This window comes from Heterodontus francisci, chromosome 32 (assembly GCF_036365525.1).
Source record: "Heterodontus francisci isolate sHetFra1 chromosome 32, sHetFra1.hap1, whole genome shotgun sequence".
Classification (NCBI taxonomy): Eukaryota; Metazoa; Chordata; class Chondrichthyes; order Heterodontiformes; family Heterodontidae; genus Heterodontus; species Heterodontus francisci.
The window spans coordinates 7,558,446-7,580,000 of NC_090402.1; the positions used below are offsets into that span (position 1 = coordinate 7,558,446).

The 21,555-nt window shown below is 47.3% G+C and overlaps 1 protein-coding gene and 1 pseudogene across 2 annotated transcripts in view; both read right to left on the bottom strand.

Moving 5' to 3' along the window:
* The window catches only part of abl1 (c-abl oncogene 1, non-receptor tyrosine kinase), a 199,941-nt gene that overhangs the window by 107,054 nt on the left and 71,332 nt on the right, over positions 1–21,555 (bottom strand). The window contains exon 1 of one of the 2 annotated variants that reach the window (XM_068012143.1): positions 14,873–15,358. The exons of the other annotated variant lie outside the window; for it this stretch is intronic. Within the exon in view, the coding sequence (XP_067868244.1) occupies positions 14,873–14,957 (85 nt within the window). The 5' untranslated portion in view covers positions 14,958–15,358. Of the gene's footprint in view, positions 1–14,872; positions 15,359–21,555 lie in introns of those variants that run through there. 2 annotated transcript variants of the gene reach the window in all.
* On the bottom strand, positions 5,701–5,809 carry LOC137347855 (U2 spliceosomal RNA; annotated as a pseudogene).

Here is a 21,555-nt window from a genome sequence, read left to right on the forward strand (position 1 = left end):
CTTGGCTCTTGAAAATAGTGCCATGGGATCTTTTAGTCCACCCGAGGGGACAGGAGAAGGCTTGATTTAACATCTCATTCAAAACACCACACCTCCAAAGTGCAGTACTCCCTCAGTACTGCACTAGGAGTGTCAGCCTAGATTTTTGTGCTGGAGTGGGACTGGAAATGACTCGGAGAGTGCGACCCACTGAGCCACAGCTGAAAGGTACTTTCAGATGATGCCGCACATTAAAACTTTCCTCACAGAAATTCTCTGCAACATGCAGCATATCATAAAACATCAAGAAAGTAAACCAAATAGGATGACATGGTGGCACAGCTCTAAGGAACACCAACATGGCGACAGAATTCAAAACAGATTTCCACCATGCAATCCCTGACATTAATCAATGTGAAAATCTGCCAAGTGGAGGTTAGGCATCTTCTCCAGGGAAAAGAAAATACATCAGAGCATGCTTGAATCACTCTACGTACTTATCATGAGTTGATGTGCACCAACAATGGCAGCTGCTTAGAGCATGTTTTTTCCAAACAGCTTAAAACAGCATCAAGTCAAAAAATACAAACAGTGCAAAGGTGATCAGTTTCCTTCGATACAATCATGAGTTGCCTCACAACCCTTCCATTTCATTGCCATGCCATATACATTTTTACATTTACAGCACACAAAATTTTCCCGATACAGTTCGAGGGGTTTCCCATGGATCCAGCCCCTTAGTTCAGCTTGGTGGGGGGACCTTACACTGTGGTCTTTCCCTATTGAGCCTGTGCTGCGGCTGCCCCAAGCTTTAGTGCGTCCCTCAGCACGTAGTCCTGGACCTTGGAATGTGCCAGTCTGCAACATTCGGTGGTGGACAACTCTTTGCGCTGGAAGACCAGCAGGTTTCGGGCAGACCAAAAGGGCGTCTTTCACCGAATTGATAGTCCTCCAGCAGCAGTTGATGTTTGTCTCGGTGTGCGTCCCTGGGAACAGCCCGTACAGCACAGACTCCTGTGTTACAGAGCTGCTTGGGATGAACCTTGACAAAAACCACTGCATCTCTTTCCACACCTGCTTTGCAAAGACACATTCCAGGAGGTGGTGGGCGACCGTCTCTTCCCCACCACAGCCACCGCGGGAGCATTGCGCGGAGGGGGCGAGACTTCGGGCGTGCATGAAGGATCTGACAGGGAGGGCCCTTCTCACCACCAGCCAAGCTACATCTTGGTGCTTGTTTGAAAGTTCTGGTGATGAGGCATTCTGCCAAATGACTTTGGCGGGCTGCTCGGGGAACCATCCGACAGGATCCCCCGTCTCCTTTTCCCGTAGGGCCTTGAGGATGTTCCGTGCAGACCACTGCCTGATGGATCGGTGGTCTAAGGTGTTTTCCCGCAGAAACTGCTCCACGAAGGATAGGTGGTACGGCATGGTCCAACTGCATGGAGCGTTCCGCGGCAATGTGACCAAGCCCATCCTTCGCAACACCGGGGACAGATAGAACCTCAGCACGTAGTGACACTTGGAGTTTGCGTACTGGAGATGTACACACAGCTTGATGCAGCCGCACACGAAGGTTGTCATCAGGATGAGGGCCACGTTGGGTACATTTTTCCCGCCCTTGTCCAGAGATTTGAACATCGTGTCCCTCCGGACCCGGTCCATTTTAGATCCCCAGATGAAGCGGAAAATGGCTCGGGTGACCGCCACAGTGCAGGAGTGGGGTATGGGCCAGACCTGCGCCACCTACAGCAACAACGTGAGCGCCTCGCACCTGATGACCAGGTTCTTACCCACAATGGAGAGAGATCGCTGCCCCCACATGCTCAACTTTTGTTGTACCTCGGCTACTCGCTCCTCCCAGGTTTTGGTGCACGCCCCGGCCCTTCCGAACCATATCCCCAGCACCCTCAGGTAGTCTGACCTGAATGTGAAGGGGACAAAGGATCGGTCAGCCCAGTTCCCAAAGAACATGGCCTCGCTCTTGCCGTGGTTAACTTTGGCTCCTGAGGCCAGTTCGAACTGGTCGCAGATGCTCATCAGTCTGCGCACAGACAGCGGATCCGAGCAGAAGACGGCGACGTCATCCATGTACAGGGAGGTTTTCACCTGAGTGCCTCCGCTGCCTGGGATTGTCACCCCTCTTATGCTCGCATCCTTCCGAATAGACTCAGCAAAAGGCTCAATACAGCAAACAAACAAGACCGGGGAGAGAGGACAGCCCTGTCTGACTCCAGATTGGATCGGGAAACTTTCCGATTCCCACCCATTGATTGAGACTGCGCGACTGATGTTTGTGTAGAGCAGTTTGATCTAATTGCAGATTCCCTCCCCAAACCCCATTTCGGAAAGCACGCCCATAATGTAGGTGTGCGATATCCTGTCAAAAGCCTTCTCCTGGTCCAGGCTGATGAGGCAGGTGTCCACCCTCCGGTCCCGTACATAGGCGATCGTATCCCTGAGTAGCGCGAGACTATCAGAGATCTTCCTGCCGGGTACAGTACAGGTCTGATCCGGGTGAATCACCAACTCCAGAGCAGACATGACTCGACTGGCCATGACTTTGGACAGAATTTTGCAGTCAACATTAAGCAGTGAGATGGGCCGCCAATTTCTGATTTCTGCCTTCTCCCCCCTTCCGCTTGTAAATGAGGGTGATGATGCCTTTCCTCAAGGATTCTGACATGCTGCCGGCCAGGAGCATACTCTCGTATACTTCCAGCAGGTCCGGGCCGACCCAGTCCCACAGGGCTGAGTACAACTCGACCGGTAAGCCGTCGCTTCCGGGAGTTTTACTCGTCTCGAAGGACTCGACGGCCTTTGTCAGCTCGTCCAGAGTTAGCGGCATGTCCAGACTCTCCCTCCTGCTGTCATCTAAGACCTCTGTGATAGATGACAGGAAGGACTGGGAGGCTCTGCTGTCTGTGGGCTTCGCGTCATACAGCCTAGCATAAAAGGATTTGCTGATCCTTAGTATGTCGGACTGCGAAGATGTTACCGAGCCATCTTCTTCCTTCAGGCTGCAGATAACAGAGCTCTCTCTGTGTACCTTTTGGAAGTCGTAACGCGAGCACGTCTCATCCTGCTCGATGGAGCGGACTCTGGACCGGATGATGATCTTGGAGGCCTCCTTGGCAAAGAGTGAGGCCTGCTGGCTCTTCACCTCTTGGAGGTCCTCCTTGACCTCGACCCCCATTGACTGCAACCGGAACAGATTTTGCATACTTTTCTGGAGTCGGGACTTTTCCCTCTGTCTCTCTCTCGCCCTCTGAACACCTTTGAATATAAAGAACCTCTTCATGTTCTCCTTAATCGCTTCCCACCAGTGAACTGGAGACTCAAAGAGGGGTTTCACGGTCCTCCAACCTTTGTAATCCCTTTTGAGTTCCTCAACGTTCTCTGGGGTCAGCAGTGTAGCATTGAGCTTCCACGGCCCTCTGCCAACCCGCTGGTCGTCCTGTAAGTGACAGTCGGCCAGTAAGAGGCAGTGGTCGGAGAAGAACACCGGTTTGACGTCGGTGGATCCGACCGTGACAGCGCGGGACACAAACAGGAAGTTAATCCTGGAACGGGCAGACCCGTCCGATCTTGACCATGTGTATCTGCGCTGCGCTCCGTCTGCAGGTTTGCTGAAGACGTCGCATAGTTTGGCATCTTTAACTGTTTCTATTAGGAATCTGGACGTAGCGTCCAGTTTGCTGTCGTCGCTGCCAGGTCGTCCAGCCGCATCGATGATGCAGTTGAAGTCACCGCCTAGGATGACCGGCCTGGACGTCGCCAGCAGCAGTGGGAGCTGCTGGAAGACGGTCAGCCGCTCGCTGCGTTGTACCGGGGCGTACACGGTGATCAACCGGAGCGGAGCGTTGTTGTACATCACGTCTGCTACGAGGAGGCGACCGCCCACCACCTCCTTAACTTCGGAGATGGTGAAGTTACCTCCCCGCAGCAGCATACCCAGGCCGGAGGAACGGCAATCATTACCCCCTGACCAGATCGATGGCCCGTGGGACCACCATCGCGACCAGCGCCTGTAGGTGCTGAGATGTGGTATTCCACACTCCTGCAGAAACAGTAGGTCAGCTTTGACCTTGGCAAGGTAATCCAAGGTTGAAACACATCGCGTAGTAGATTTAATGCTATGCACATTAATGGAAGCAATTCTTACACCCATTTTTTAAAGTTAGTTGTTGCTTCCTATACCATTTGCCCTTGCTAGTCCCAGTCCTTCGGAATGTTCCTGCATACCCATCGTGTGCGCAAGCAGTTTCACGTTGGTTGGGCTCAGAAACCCCTCTTGGTTTTTCATGCAGGGTTTGTTCCGCTAGGGTGACATTGGGGGGGTCTTGTACACTGAAAGGATTGGGTTGTCCTCTGCTGCTTCCATCTGTTCCTCCTCGAAAACATCACTGCTCCCAGCTTCCCGGAGCTGAGGTGCGCCAGACGTGTCTTTGCTCCCGGTGTCCTGGAGCTGAGACGCCTTGGCCACGTCGTTACGTGTGGCGCTTTGGGGTTGGGGCACGCCGGGCCCATCACAGCTTCCAGTGCCAGGGGGCTGGGATGCTTTATCTTCCATCTCCTTGGAGTTCTGCCGCCTCTTTTGAAGGGGCTGTCGTTCCAGCATTCCCCCATCCAGTGAACAGGAGCTGTTGCAGTCTGATTCAGAAGGTAGTCTCCTCTTGCCACTGGTTTGGGTGGTGGCCTGTTCCACTTTGGGATGTTTTTTCTTTGTGGTTTTCCTCTGGACCACTTGCCACTGACCTGTTTGTCCATCTGCTGCCTCCTCCTCCATTGATTCTGTCTGTGGAGGAGGGGTTTCTGAGCGCAGGGTAGGTGCTGGGTCGCTGGTTTCAACTGCCTCCCCTTCCTTCTCAGGTTGAAGTTCCTCACTGCGGAGAAGGTTGCTGGTCTCCTTTCGAATGCCGGACGCCTTCGTCGAACCTTCTCCCGGCCTTTCCTTGGACCTTGCCGCCTGAGCATAACTGAGGCAGCATTTGGAGCAGGTTTTGTAGAGGTGGCCTGCCGCACCGCACAAGTTGCAACACTTAGTCTGCTTACAGTCCTTGGTCTGATGGCCTTCCTCCTTGCAGTTCTTGCAAACAACCGTGCTGCAGTTGGCTGCCACGTGACCAGATTTGCCACAGGTGCGGCAAACTCTAGGCTGTCCAGCGTAGACCAAGAAGCCTCGACTTCCCCCAATAGCGAAGCTGGAGGGAGGGAGGATGATGGCTCCACTGGGATCGACCTTCAAGGTGACCTTGACCTGCCGCTTGCTGGTCCAAATCCCAAAGCGGTTCTTGACATCAGTGCTGCTGCCGGCCACCTCGACGTACCTGGCGAGAAAGGTGAGTACATCCACCACCGGAACATGGGGGTTGTAGAGGTGAATCGTCACCACCCGGTCCCGTTGTGACGGAAGCGTGAAGAGCGGCACCGCTGTGAGGATCGACCAGTGGCGCCCGGTCCCCTTTCTCCTTGAACGCCTTCAGGAACTTGATGCATCCCGCCACGTTCCGGAACGTCACGTCGAAGTATCCACTGCTGGGGAAATCCTGCAGGCAGAAGACGTCCGTAGCTTGAAATCCACAGCAATCGAGGAGTATCCTCTTGATGAAGAAGGTGTGATCGACCGGTGCATCTCCTTCCTTATCCTTCACGACCACCCGAACGGTGTTCCGCACTCCCAGGCCTGAAGCTCAAAGATTGGTTATCGCCATTTTACTCAAAGCCTACCCAGGATCAAAAGGCAATGACCATGGTCTCTTCTCAACCAAGTAAGCACTGATAAGAATAGATACTACACTTGATCTTAGCCAAAAGGCCGAGAAGCGAGCATGTTTTTTTTTATTTCCAAAATATACTTTAGTCATAAAAATCTGTAAAATTTAAATTCCCAAACAGTTTAAAACAGCATCAAGTCAAAAAATACAAACAGTGCAAAGGTGATCAGTTTCCTTCTATACAATCATGAGTTGCCTCACAACTCTTCCATTTCATTGTCATGCCATATACATTTTTACATTTACAGCACACAAAATTTTCCCGATACAGTTCGAGGGGTTTCCCATGGATCCAGCCCCTCAGTTCAGCTTGGTGGGGGGACCTTACACTGTGGTCTTTCCCTATTGAGCCTTTGCTGCGGCTGCCCCAAGCTTTAGTGCGTCCCTCAGCACGTAGTCCTGGACCTTGGAATGTGCCAGTCTGCAACATTCGGTGGTGGACAACTCTTTGCGCTGGAAGACCAGCAAGTTTCGGGCAGACCAAAGGGCGTCTTTCACCGAATTGATAGTCCTCCAGCAGCAGTTGATGTTTGTCTCGGTGTGCGTCCCTGGGAACAGCCCGTAGAGCACAGACTCCTGTGTTACAGAGCTGCTTGGGATGAACCTCGACAAAAACCACTGCATCTCTTTCCACACCTGCTTTGCAAAGACACATTCCAGGAGGTGGTGGGCGACCGTCTCTTCCCCACCACAGCCACTGCGGGGGCATTGTGCGGAGGGGGCGAGACTTCGGGTGTGCATGAAGGATCTGACGGGGAGGGCCCTTCTCACCACCAGCCAAGCTACGTCTTGGTGCTTGTTTGAAAGTTCTGGTGATGAGGCATTCCGCCAAATGACTTTGACGGTCTGCTCGGGGAACCATCCGACAGGATCCCCCGTCTCCTTTTCCCGTAGGGCCTTGAGGACGTTCCGTGCAGACCACTGCCTGATGGACCGGTGGTCAAAGGTGTTTTCCTGCAGAAACTGCTCCACGAAGGATAGGTGGTACGGCACCGCCCAACTGCATGGAGCGTTCCGCGGCAATGTGACCAGGCCCATCCTTCGCAAAACCGGGGACAGATAGAACCTCAGCAGGTAGTGACACGTGGAGTTTGCGTACTGGGGATCTACACACAGCTTGATGCAGCCGCACACGAAGGTGGTCATCAGGACGAGGGCCACGTTGGGTACATTTTTCCCGCCCTTGTCCAGAGATTTGAACATCGTGTCCCTCCGGACCCGGTCCATTTTAGATCCCCAGACGAAGCGGAAAATGGCTCGGGTGACTGCCACGGCGCAGGAGTGGGGTATGGGCCAGACCTGCGCCACGTCGAGCAACAACGTGAGCGCCTCGCACCTGATGACCAGGTTCTTACCCACAATGGAGAGAGATCGCTGCCCCCACATGCCCAACTTTTGTCGTACCTTGGCTACTCGCTCCTCCCATGTTTTGGTGCACGCCCCGGCCCTTCCGAACCATATCCCCAGCACCTTCAGGTAATCTGACCTGACGGTGAAGGGGACAAAGGATCGGTCAGCCCAGTTGCCAAAGAACATGGCCTCGCTCTTGCCGTGGTTAACTTTGGCTCGCATGTTGCCCAACCACCACCTCTGCTGCTTTTGGTGAATGGTTCAGAAAGCACCAAAAAACAAGAATGAGGACAGCCCAAGTCAATGCCATTTAGGTCAAGTTAGGTTAAAGGTGTCCCTTAAAATTTCTTTCACTGAACGTGTACACTGGCAAGAAAAGGCCGCCAAAGCACAGCCAACCAGTTTAAATGCGTCAGCAAGTTTACACAGTCCTGAGCAGTCACCTTTGGCACACATTTGACCATAAATGACTAGTTCATTCTTCCATCTGCAATTTGCTTTTATTATATGTATACATGTCATCGTGTATCCAGGTTTCCCATAGCTACCCAACAGTAACTTTGAATACACGGTTAACTGCTATATCCAGTGGCTGAAGAGGCTTGGTTAGTTGTCGGGGTTGTCAGTGCTGTGCTCGTCGAACATAGAACAGGTACAACTCTATCCATGCTGTGTGTTTTATAGAGTTCAACATCAAGGGAGATGGCTTGAAACCGATCTCTGTCACCTCCAACAACCTTCAGAAAACCTTTGCTCTCCACCATTGGCAGCCATGCCTTCAGCAGCCCGGGCCATAAGCCCTGGAATTCCTTCCCTAATCTTCACCGCCTCCCTCTCTCTACTCGGTTAAGACACCCCTTAAATCCTACCTCTTTGACTAAGCTTTTGGTCATCTGTCCTAACATCTCATATAGCTGACTGTCAAATTCTGTTTGATATTGCTCCTGTGGTGCACGTTGGGACATTTTACTACATTAAAAGTGCTGTATAAAATGCAAGTTTTAGTTGCCAAAAAGCTGGCCATCCTCTCCTGGTCAGATGACACTGCCAAGCCCACTATTGGATTGGTAGCAGTCTCACTTGTAGCTTTGAAAGTTCACCACTCAAACCTCTGCCAGACTTAAGTACAGAACCTCGATTGACACTTGGATGCAGTACAGAGGGAGCACTGCAGAATCTAAAGTGTCATCAGTCATATGTTTGTTCAGGTTGATATTAAAAGATTCCATGCTGCCACTGGAGGAAGAGCTGGGAGTTCTCCTTGGGTCTCAGCCAACATTCCTTCATCAACACATACCATCAAAAACAAATTAGTTTGTGGAACATTGTTGGTGCAGAATAGTTACCACATTGGGCTACATAGCAACTAATGTACTCCAAAATACCTCACAGTGTGGTGTGCTTTGAAACATTCTATCATTCTTGGCTGCTCCTTCAATCTCTCCATCTTCCACTTGGGATCTCCTCCAAATTCTTCCAACTTGCCCACAGGAACTCCTTTAAATCTCTCCAATGTGCCTTTGGTATCTGCTCTAAATTCCTCCAATTTGCTCTCTGAAACTCCTCTAAACACCTCCAACTTATACTTGTGAACTCCTCTAAATCCCTCCAATGTGCCCTCTGTTTTTCCACTGAATCCCTCCAAATTACACTTGGGAACTTCCTCTTGCCATCTCCTTCTTAAGAGCCTCTTTTTTGACAATGTGTTTGCTCCACTCCCTCTACGTTTTCTGTTTTCCTTTTTACCACTTGGTATAAATTGTTTTTCCCCATCAAGTACTTGGTGACCTTTTTCTATGCAAGAGTCGGACAGATATTTTACATTTGATGAAGTGCTAAATAAATATATTTTCATCTATATCCTAGAGAGCATACAAGCTCACACTGGACATCCTTGAAACATGCAAGGTTCCTCTCAACCCATTTTTTTTTTTTTAAATCCTGGTATTTGATCTCTCAATCACACTGAGCCTGAGGAAGGAGTAAGGGATTTAACTTCACCCACTAGATCAGTTCAGGTTGAACTTGTTCTGAAGTAAAGCATTTCCAACACTCGTATCAGGCTCATTCTCGCTACTGCACAGAGGAACTAGATATTCCCCAGTCATGGGTGCGTTATAACGAAGGAAAAGAAATAGGTGCATTTGTCTAGCTTCCTTCACAACCTCAGAATGTCCCAAAGCATTTTACACCCAATGAAATACATTTGAAGTGTAGTCACTGTTGTAATGTAGGAAACGTGGCACCCATATGCACACAGCAAGCTCCCACAAACAGCAATGAGATAATGACCAGATAGTTTGTTTTTAAATGATGTTGGTTGAGGGATAAATAATGGTCAGGATATCAGGGGGAACTCCCCTGCTCTTTTTCAAAATAGTGCCATGGAATCTTCTGTGTCCACTTGAGCGGGCAGACAGGGTCTTGGTTGAATGTCAGTCCTGCACTGGGAGTGTCAGCCTAGTATTTGTGCTCAAGTCTCTGGAACAGGTCTTGAATCCACAACATTATGACTCAGAGGCGAGAGGCTGATGGCTGTGCACAAAAATAGCGTGAAAATCCACTTTTACAAAAATATTCACGTAAAGCACACTCTGATGTGATGTACATCTGGGTTTGATACTAACTGCACTCCACGTAATGCTATGTATTATATGCAAACAAAAAAGTAATATTTTTTACAACACAGTTTTTCAAATCAGGGTCAAGTCCCCAAGGACACCAGATTTCAGAATTTTTCCCTACTTGACATTACTTCTGCTGTTGCCTGCTCATAAAACATGCTTTCTGCAATCATAAGACATTTTCCTTCAGACAGCTGACACTAAGAAACTGCAACTGAGTTCCCTGAAACTGTGGTAAATTTCGGAAGGAGTGGGGATTGCTACCAGTCAGAGAAGTTTGAAAACCACTATTTTGCAACTAAGACAACAGACTCAATTGGTAAAAGTTGCAGACCAAAGCCATTTGTTCAGCGGACTGCCAAATGTTCCAGCATGTTAAAAGTAAAAGTTCAAAAGCCTCATTTAAGTGAAGGCTCCAAATTAAAAAGCGGTTTGGGTGAAAAATATTTGCTGCCTTGGTGTAAATGCTTTTTCTCTTGATATTTATTCAGTGAGAGAGTCGACTATCTCTGTTTTAGATCATGTCAGATTCATAGCATTCCCAAACTTTTCAAACCAAATAACCCACCTACCTGCCACTACAAATACAGATTCCGATCAGGGTAGGTATTAGCAAGCTTTCCTGTCTACGCTGACAGGCAAAGTAAATTTGCTCTCAGGCATTTACAAGGCAGTCAACTGTCGCAAGTGGATAAGTAACATTCACCTGTTACGTTGACAAGCAAGTTAATTCCCAGTCCGGGAACTGTCAGCTGGCCTTGTCTTTATTGATATTGCAGTCATCCAAAATACACTTAGAACCCCATGAATTTTATTCATCACCATTGCACCATTCATAACAGATTCTCTGTTCATTATAACAATCAGTAAAACTGGGTAAATATATTTATAGAAGCTCAAGTCTTGCAATTAGCACTTCACCTATATCAAGTTACAACAATGTACATTTATATAGCACTTATAACATAGAAAATGTCCCAAAGCACTTGAGGTTTTTTTAAATGGACGCTAAGTGTTTAAAATATGAAAGAGCGAAAAGCCAGTAATTTTCTGCTAGTTTTCCTGACCTTATGGTAGAGTCAAGGATATTCAATTAGTGGCCAACTTACAGAGAAACTACTAAAATTTAACTGGCCTCAGAATATGCCCAAGAGGAATAAACCTCTACCTGACGTCAGGATGAGCCACTTAGAGCAGTTCACCGAATTACACAGCACAGGAGGCCGCCATGTGGCCCATCATGTCAACACTGGTTCTCCGAGTGAGCAATTCACTTCGTCTCATTCCCCTGCCTTCTCCCCATAACTCTGTACTTTCCTCCTTTTCAGGTACCTTCTTCCTTTTGAATGCCTCGATTGAACCTGCCTCTACCCCACACTCAGGCAGTGCATCGCAGATCCTAACCACTTGCTGCGTGAAAAAGTTTATCCTCATGTTGCTATTACTTCTTTAGCCAATTACCTTAAATCTGTGCCCTCTCGTTCTTAATCCTTACATGAAAGGGAACAGTTTCTCTCGATCTACTCTGTCCAGACCCCTCATGATCTTGAATACCTCCATCAAATCTCCTCTCAACCTTCTCTTCTCCAAGGAAAATAGTCGCAACTTCTCCAATCTATCTTCGTAAATAAAGTTCCTCATCCCTGGAACCATTCTCATGAATCTTTTCTGCACTCTCTCCAACGCCTTCACATCTTTCCCCAAATGCGGTGCCCAGAACTAGATGCTATACTCCAGCTGAGGCTGAACTAGTGTCTTATCAAGTACAAAATAACCTCCTTGCTCTTGTACTCTATGACCCTATTAATAAAGCCCAGGATACTGTATGCTTTAACAACTGCTCTCTCAACCTGTCCTGCCACCTTCAATGCCTTATGCACATATACACACAGGTCCCGCTGCTCCTGCACCCCCTTTAGAATTGTACCCTTTATTTTATATTGAATCTCCATGTTCTTCCTACCAAAATGAATCACTTCACATTTCTCTGCATTGAACGGCATCTGCCACCTGTCTGTCCAGTCCACCAACTTGTCTATGTCCTTTTGGAGTTCTACACCAGGGCCAACCTTTTTGGGCGGAAGGCTGCATTACGAACTTTGCTCGGCCTGGAGGGGCCAGTGAGCAAATTTCGAAAGATAAAGGCAATAAAAATTGATCTTACTGATAAAAACAACAAATGTGCATTTTTGTGAAGTTTTAAATGAGAAGTCTAATTTATTGACTTAATTTCTCGTCACTACATTGCAAATTGATTTAGTGACATACCTGGCATTATTTTTGCTTGCATAAGCATTACATTTGATGCAGCGATGCAGAGTATTCTGGATAGATGTCCATCTTTCAGGAGACCTTGATTTCTCGTGTGTGTGTGTGTGTGTGTGTGTGTGTGGTTCTCGCTTTCTCCCCCCCTCACCACCCCCACCCCCCAGGGGACACAGATTGAAAGCTTTGTGCAAAAGATTCAGGGGAAATATGAGGAAGCATAACGACCTGCAACCTGCTGTCCACAAGAGTGGTGGAAGCAGAGACAATGACATTAAGAGGAAGCTGGACGGCCACCTGAGAGAAACAGACTCGCAGGGCTACAGGGATCAAGCTGGGGAGTGGGACTGACTGCAGAACTCTGTAAAGAGCCGGCATGGGCCCAATGGACAGAATGGCCTCCTTCTGTGCCATAAGGAAATGATTTTCACTCACTCTCCCCACTCCCCTCTCTGTCTCCCTCTCCCCCCACCCTCTCTCTCCATCTTTCCTCCTCTCTCTCTCCAACCCCGTGTCTCCATTGTTTCCCGCTCAGCGTTCCTCGCTCTCTGTCCCCCCTTTCTCTCTCTCTCATCCCCTCTCCCCATTTGCTTTCTGTGTCCCCCTTTTTCTCTCTCTGTCCCCCCTCTGCAACCCTTCCTCCCTCCCTCTTTCCTCCCTCCCTCTTTGCCCCCTCCCTCTCTCCCCCCTCCTCCCTCTCTCTCTGCCCTGCCCCTGCTCCCCCCGCCACCTCTCTCCTTCTCTGCCCCCCTCCCTCCCTCTGCTCCCCCCGCCCCCTCTCTCTGTCCCCCGGCTCCCCTCCTCCTCTCTGTCCACTTTCCCTCTCTCTCTGCCCCCCTCCCTGGTCAGTTGCAGAGCGCGGAACGCTCAGTGGTTGGTTTTAAAAACATCGCGCTGTCAGTTTCATGGGTGTAAGCTGCTGATATCGGGAACAGTTGTTTTCCAACAGACTCGGGGTTTTCCAGCGAGTTCTGAAACCTTTGGTGGACCGGATTATGGCCCGCGGGCTGTATGTTGGACAACCCTGTTCTGCACTATCCTCCTCACAGTTCACAATGCTTCCAAGTTTCCTATCTTCTGCAAACTTTGAAATTGTGCCCTGTACACCAAGGTCCAAGTCATTAATATGCATCAGGAAAAGCAAGAGTCTCAAGACTGACCCCTGGAGAACTCCACCACAAACCTTCCTCCAGCCTGAAAAATATTCAAGAAGCTTGACACCATCCAGGACAAAGCAGCCCGCTTGAGTGGCACCCCATCCACAAACATTCACTCCCTCCGCCACTGAGGCATAGTGGCAACAGTGTGTACCATCTACAAGATGCACTGCAGCAATGCACCAAGCACCTTCCAAACCCATGACCTCTACCACCTAGAAGGACAAGGGCAGCAGATGCATGGGAACACCACCACCTGCAAGTTCCGCTCCAAACGACACGCCATCCTGACTTGGAACTATATCGCCGTTTCTTCACTATCGCTGGGTCAAAATCCTGGAACTCCTTCCTAACAGCACTGTGGGTGTACCTACACCACATGGACTGCAGCAGTTCAAGAAGGCAGCTCACCACCACCTCAAGAGCAATTAGGGATGGGCAATAAACGTTGGCCTAGCCAGGGACGTCCACATCCCAGGAACGAATAAAAAAAAATCCATTAACCATTATTTGGTTTCCTGTCACTCAGCCAACTGTGTACTGATGTTGCTACTGTCTCTTTTATTCCATGAGCTATAATTTTGATTAAAGTCCATTGAGTGGTACTGTCTCAAATGCCTTTTACAAGTCCATGTACACCACATCAACAGCATTGCCCCCATCAACCCTCGCGGTTACCTCTTCAAAAAAACGTTCCACACAACTCCAACTTTAGCATTAATCATGGCATAATACTTCTGATCTTATAAATAACATCACATCCTATGAATTACAACAAAGTATTACTTTAAGTTCTGTCCCAATCTGCACCTTCAGGCAATGTTCCATAAAGGAAACAAACTCTGTCGATCTCAAATTGTCTCAACTTTACAAATAATTTGGGTGGAGGGTTAAAGATGTGTTAACTTTGATATGGGGCATCTACTGGAACAAAAAGTAAATCTACATAATCATTACTAATAAAGCATCTCCTTCCTGCACATTCCTTCCCTTTAGTGCATCCTTTGCAATTGATGTAAAAAGTGAGCTTCGGATGAGGCATGTTATACAAACGGCATTTTGCTGTTTTATTTATGAAGGATCTATGTCTATCCTGTCCCGAGTAAACTGTACTGGTGTTTTAGTGATTACAAGATTCGTTCATCTGAACTTGCTAAAACAGCTGGAAAATAAATATTCCAGGATATTTCAACTTTACCATAAATGCTGCAGTCCTAATTGTGAAGCTTCAGGGAAGGTTGGAAGTTATAGCAATACAAAAAAAAACTGCAAAGAACTAAGAATTCAACAGGGAGTAATTGCTGCACAGCAGCAGAAGACAACATGCTTCAGGGTTACACATTTTCCCCAACTGGCTGAATTTTTTCGCTCTCTGGTGTACTAACATTTTTAACAGCTTTTACATTAAGGAAACTCTCATTTTAAAACATGACCAATCTATAAGTAAGCACTTGGGGCTAAAGTGCATCCATTTCTATTAGGAGTGAATCTTACATGTGGGGGATGGAATCACGAGTATAAAAGTTTGCTACTCTGGCAAAGAGCAAAATGTCTTCCAAAATTCAGCTGTTTACGTCTCTGCCTACGCAAGCTGCTATCTCTCCCTCTCCTCAGCCACATGAGAGCAGAGGCCTCTGCAAAGGTTTTTCTAGAGCTAAGGAATTTACTTCAGGGCCTCTCTCTTGATTCGCCTCCTTTCCTAAGGCACTTAAAGCCTTACCTTCCAGGTAGCAGCTGGATGAAGCAGACAGAGTCTTCCTTGATTTACACCCCACCAGCTTACGGCAAATCTCCAGCATTTTCATTTGTTAAACTTCAATTCGAAGTGATTTCCTTTTTATTTGCCCCCTTCTTGTCTTTTTTCCTTGGAAGTCTCCCACGTTTGGTTAAAAGAATTCCAACTCCAAACCCCCCTCAGGGTTGTCTGCTTCAAATCCAAAAGCAGAGGGGGGGGGTGGGGGGGGGGGGGGGGTTGGAACTCAACACTTGATTTAAGAAAGTACTTTTCTTGTTTGCAGTCAGGTCTGAAACTTAGCGAACACACACCGCACCCATTTTTTTTGTAGCAGTGATTCAAACCCAATTTTACTTTTCTTTTGGTGAATTAGCTGCTCGAAGCAGTGGTGAGGCTGTGCGATACATATGAAGCTGCTTTTCCTGAGCCTGCTGCCCACCCCCTCTCTCTATAACACACATACACACACCCCCAGCACTGGGAGACTTGCTTACGTTACACATCCAACAATGAAGGTCTTTGAAGCTCTTGCCTGGCTTCCATCAGTGACATCAGCAAACTGGAGCCACCCACACAGGCTTTAATAAAAGCCAGTCAAAGCTCAGCCAGATCGCTCTTGCGTTTCTCATCCATACACACTGGCAAATGGGGCGCGGGAGGGAGGAAGCACACACCACGAAAAACATTGAACTTGCAACAAACCACACATTTCTGACTTTTTTTTTAAAAAGGCTAATTACTACCATCCCCCACCCCCCCAAAAGTCCTCAATTTCAGCAGAATGGCAAAAGGGTCAACATGAGGTTTCATATATATATAATTTTTTAACAAAGCCAGTGGTTAGCATTTGGAATGCACTGCCTGATAGGATGACAGATACAGATCCGATAATAGCCTTCAAAAGGGAATTGGATAAATGCTTGAAGGAGATAAAATTGCAGGGATATGAGTAAAGAACCAGGGAGAGGATCTGATTGCTGTTCAAAAGAGCCGGCTCAGACTCGATGGGCTGAACGGCCTCCTTCTGTGCTGTACTGCTCTGTGGCTCCATGAAACCAGATGACACCGATTTACAGTGATGGGTAAAAGAATTAGAGGCAACATGAAGAAACATTTTCTTTTGTGCAGCGAGTTGCTATAATCTGGAATGCACCACCTGAAAGGGTGGGGGAAGCAGATTCAATAGGAACTTGAAGAAAACTGGATGAAGACTTGAATGGAAACAATTTACAGGGCTATGCGGAAAGGGCAAGGGAGTGGGATTAATTAGGTAGCTCTTTCAACGAGCCGACAAAGGCACAATGGACCGAATGGCCTCTTTCTGCAGGTAATTCCAATTTCAAGCATTCTTTGCTCATTTGATCAGACTGACTTTTGTAAAGACGATATCAAAAAGCTTTCCCTGCACACACTGTCATTTTTTTCCTAAGTTGCTTATTTCCATTTTTTCCAGTGGTTAGCACCGCAGCCTCACAGCTCCAGCGACCCGGGTTCAATTCTGGGTACTGCCTGTGTGGAGTTTGCAAGTTCTCCCTGTGTCTGCGTGGGTTGCCTCCGGGTGCTCCGGTTTCCTCCCACATGCCAAAGACTTGCAGGTTGATAGGTTAATTGGCCATTATAAATTGCCCCTAGTATAGGTAGGTGGTAGGGAAATATATAGGGACAGGTGGGGATGTGGTAGGAATATGGGATTAGTGTAGCGTTAGTATAAATGGGTGGTTGATGAACGGCACAGACTCGGTGGGCCGAAGGGCCTGTTCCAGTGCTGTATCTCTAAACTAAACTAATCAGGATGTAGTTACACCCTCCCCTTGTGGAGCTGCTACAGCACCACCACAGGTGCAAAGCTGTAATTATAGTGTGACAAGTTTATATAGAGATTTTTATTGTAAATGCGCACATAGGAATTTATAATAAAATATAAAAGGGATGAGAATGTGAGATCTTAAAACAAGGATCGACTTACATCTGTTCACCCTGGTCCAATTACAAAAGAACATTAGAAATAGGATCAGGAGTAGGCCATAGACCCCTTCAATCTGCTCCACCACTCAACAAGATCATGGCTGATCTGCTACCTCAACTCCACATTCCTATCCTATCCCTGGATTCCCGCTTTCAGCCCTGAATGTACTTAATGACTGGGTATCCACAGCTCTCTGAGGAAGAGAATTCCAAAGATTCACAACCGTTTGAGTGAAGAAATTCCTCCTCATCTCAGTCCTAAATAGTTGACCCCTTATTCTGAGACTGTGACCCCTATTCTAGACTCGCCAGCCAGGAATAACAGCCTCTCAGCTTCTATCCTGTCAAGTCTCTTAAGAATTTTATATGTTTCATACGGGGTCGTGATAAGCACTATAGAAAGGCAAGTCTTTCTTTTCTTTTTAAGGAGCAGGAAGCTCCTTGGATCGATCCTAGGTCTGGATTCAGTTAACTGATCTTTGCTGGGGCAGCTCTCGGACATTATGGCTTGGGTTTGAAGGGCGAGAAAGGACATCAGCTAGGATCCCTGCTCTCAATAGCTGTCCAGTGACCCTGGCAGGAAAGTGCATCCGAGGATTAGGCAGTATCAGCTGGGTGTGATGCTTCCACAGCTGAACAGTTCACTGATGCACATTTCAGCCCCACGTACTTTATTTTGGATTATTCCTACCCACATTCTCCTACCGCTCCCTATCTAATTCTATATTTTCATCAACACACTGACTCCTTAATGTTGGGGAACACAGGGCTTAGTGAGAGAGAGGAACTGAAGGAAATCAGTATTAGTAGAGAAATGGTGTTCGGGAAATTGATGGGATTGAAGGCCGATAAATCCCCAGGGCCTGATGGTATGAATCCCAGAGTACTTAAGGAAGTGGCCCTAGAAATAGTGGATGCATTGCTGGTCATCTTCCAAGATTCTGTAGACTCTGGAACAGTTCCTACAGATTGGAGGGTAGCTAATGTAACCCCACTATTTAAAAAGGGAGGTAGAGAGAAAGCAGGGAATTATAGACCAGTCAGCCCAACGTCAGTAGTGGGGGAAATTCTAGAGTCCATTATCAAAGATTTTATAGCAAAGCACTTAGAGAACAGTGGTAGAATCAGGCAGAGTCAGCATGGATTTACAAAAGGGAAATCATGCTTGATAAATCTACTAGAATTCTTCAAGGATGTAACTAGTAGAGTTGATGAGGGACAGCCAGTGGATCTGGTTTAATTGGACTTTCAGAAGGCTTTCGACAAAGTCCCACATAAGAGATTAGCATGTAAAATTAAAGCGCATGGGACTGGGGGTAATGTATTGCGATGGATAGAAAATTGGTTGGCAGACAGGAAACAAAGAGTAGTAATAAACGGGTTTGTTTCCGAATGGCAGGCAGTGACTAGTGGGGTACCGCAGGGATTGGTGCTAGGACCCCAGCTATTCACGATATATATCAATGATTTAGATGAGGGAACTAAATGTAATATCTCCAAATTTGCAGATGACACAAAACTGGGTGGGAGGGTGAGTTGTGAGGAGGATGCAGAGAGGCTTCAGGGTGATTTGAACAAGTTGAGTGAGTGGGCTAATGCATGGCAGATGCAGTATAATGTGGATAAATGTGAGGTTATCGACTTTGGTAGCAAAAACAGGAAGGCAGATTATCTGAACGGCTATAAACTGAGAGAGGAGAAAATGCAACGAGACCTGGGTGTGCTCGTACACCAGTTGCTAAAGGTAAGCATGCAGGTCCAACAGGTGGTAAAAAAGGAAAATGGTATGTCGGCCTTCATAGCGAGAGGCTGCAATTATACAGGGCCTTGGTGAGGCCACACCTGGAATATTGTGCGCAGTTTTGGTCTCTTTATCTGAGGAAGGATGTTCTTGCTATAGAGGGAGTGCAGCGAAGGTTTACCAGACTGATTCCTGGGATGGCGGGACTGACGTTTGAGGAGAGATTGAGTCGGTTAGGATTATATTCGCTGGAGTTCAGAAGAGTGAGGGGGAATCGCATAGAAACCTATAAAATTCTAACAGGACTTGACAGGGTAGATGCAGGAAGGATGTTCCCGATGGTGGGGGAGTCCAATACCAGGGGTCATCGTCTAAAGATACGGGGTAAACCTTTCAGGGCTGAGGTGTGTAGAAATTTCTTCACCCAGAGAGTGGTGAGCCTGTGGAATTCACTATCACAGAAAGCAGTTGAGGCCCAAACACTGTATGTTTAAAGGAGGAGTTAGATACAGCTCTTGGGTCTAAAGGGATCAAAGGGTATGGGGCGAAAGCGGGAACAGGTTACTGAGTTGGATGATCAGCCATGATCATAATGAATGGCGAAGCAAGCTCGAAGGGCCGAATGGCCCACTCCTGCTCCTATTTTCTATGTTTTAATTCTCCAGCCACCCGATGTCCTCCACTACATTACCTGATTCATGCCAATGTGTCTAGGCAACTCTAACATGTGTGACACCATAACTGAACCTGATTCTACCCTCATCTAATACCCATCACACATGCCAGCAAAGGTAACTGAATTGCAATCAAGACCAGACCAATTCCTCGCCTCCCCCGAAACCTGAGGCCAATTGTACTACCTTCCACCACCACTAGCGATCAACTAACTTAGCAGAGACTGTAAATTAAAGTAGAATTCTTACTGATCTGTGTGGGTCAGTTACTGCCATCCTTAAACTGGGCCATTGAGGCAGCTGCCTTAAATGCAGTGCGTGTTTGTGGATGCTATTGTCAACTCCCAACTGATATGAGGGAAAATCACACGTTTCTAGATTCGTTGTGGAGCTGTAACCTATTGGATATAAATTACTGTTAACAATTGCTCAACACGCTGCAAAGTCTGCTCCCTGCTAGTTTATTGGAGGGGTTAACTTTAAAATAAAAGGGCCAGCACCTCTTTTAAGGATTTGGCATGCATGTGTTAGGGCATTTGTACAATAATATGGCGGAGTCAGTTCTACCCTGCAGTTTGCTTAAATATTCTAAATACATTTTAAAGAATTTTTACTCTGAAAGGTTCACCTACTTCCTTCCCATAATAAGCCACTCATCACCCTGTTGCATGCTTTGGCTGACAAGCTAGCATAGAAGCTGAGAGACTTTGACAACAGCTGTCAATGCATTTCATGATCAGCCAACAGGAAGTGTGACTCAAGCAACTTGAGGTGGCCAATAACAATGTAAAACACCTCACTCCATCCAGTCACCCAAACAGGAGCAGACCATATTTATCCAAATAAGGAAACCATGATCTTAGTAACAGGAAGCCATGCACTTGAACATACTACCTAATTCTTGAAGGCCAAGTGCTACACTGTTAAAGACCAGTATTACAGCCCTTCTTCATCAGTCTCCCTACATCTGAACATTAGCAGAGGCTACGCAAACATTGCCATTAATCTACACACAAGGTCCCACAAACAGGCAGGGCCTCCAACAATACGGCACTCGCTCTGTATTGCACTGAAAAGTCAGCCTAGATTAGCTGTGCCATTGCTGGTGTGGGGCTTGAATTTATAATAAAAACGGAAAATGCTGGAAATACTCAAGAGTTCTGTTGAAAGGTCACACACCTGAAAACATTAACTCTGCTTCTCTCTCCACAGATGCTGCCTGACCTGCTGAGTATTTACCTGCTGGTTTTTACTTCAGATTTTGCTTTTACTATGCTTGAATTTAAAATCTTGATTCAGAGGCAAATGTGCTACCACTGAGCCAAGTTGACAATTCCATCAGTTTAACAGGGACAATCCCTCTACAGTGGTTTTAATGTGATGCTGTGAAATAGGAAGCTTATATTGAACACCTCTCCCATGCTGCTCTACCAGGGTTAATAAAAAAACTCAAGTATCCGCCGCAAGACTGACCGACAGAGAGCTAGGTGGGATCTTGGTGAGCAGAAGATGCTTTTATTCGATGGATGAATGCCTTACAACCAAACCACTCAATAGCCTCCACATGCTAAGGAAGGCTGCTCAGTAGCCATCTTTGTTTGGACAAGATAATAAGTGAGAACAAGCCTATCAACCTTCAGATTCTTCTTGGCTGACCAATCCCAGTAGTAAAGAAAGAACTTGCATTTATATAGCATCTTTAACATAATAAAAGGTCCCACAGGTGCTTCACAGGCGCATTGTAAAACAAAATATGACACTGAGCCATAGAACGAGATGTTAGGTTAGTTGGTTTTTTAGGAGTATCTTAAAAGGAAGAAAGCGAGGTAGAGAGGCAGAGAGGTCTAGGGAGGGTATTCCAGAGTTCAGGGCCTAGGCAACTAAAGACACAGCCACCAATGGTGGAGAGATTAAAATCAGGGATGCTCAAGAAGCCAGAATTAGAGGAACACAGATATCTTGGAGGGTTAAGGGGTTGGAGGAGATTACGAAGATAGGGAGGGGCGAGGCCATGAAGGAATTTGAAAACAAGGATGAGAATTTTAAAATCAAGGCACTGTTTGACTGGGAGCCAATGTAGGTCAGCAAGCAGAGGGGTGATAGGTGAATGGGATTTATGTGTGAGTTAAGACACGGGCAGCAGTGTTTTGGATGACCTCGAGTCCAGAACGTAGGAGACCAGCCAGGGGTGCATTGGAATAGTCAAGTCTTGAGGTAACAAAGGCATGAATGAGGGTTTCAGCAGCAGATGAGCTGAGACAGGGGCAAAGTCAGGCAATGCACCCAAT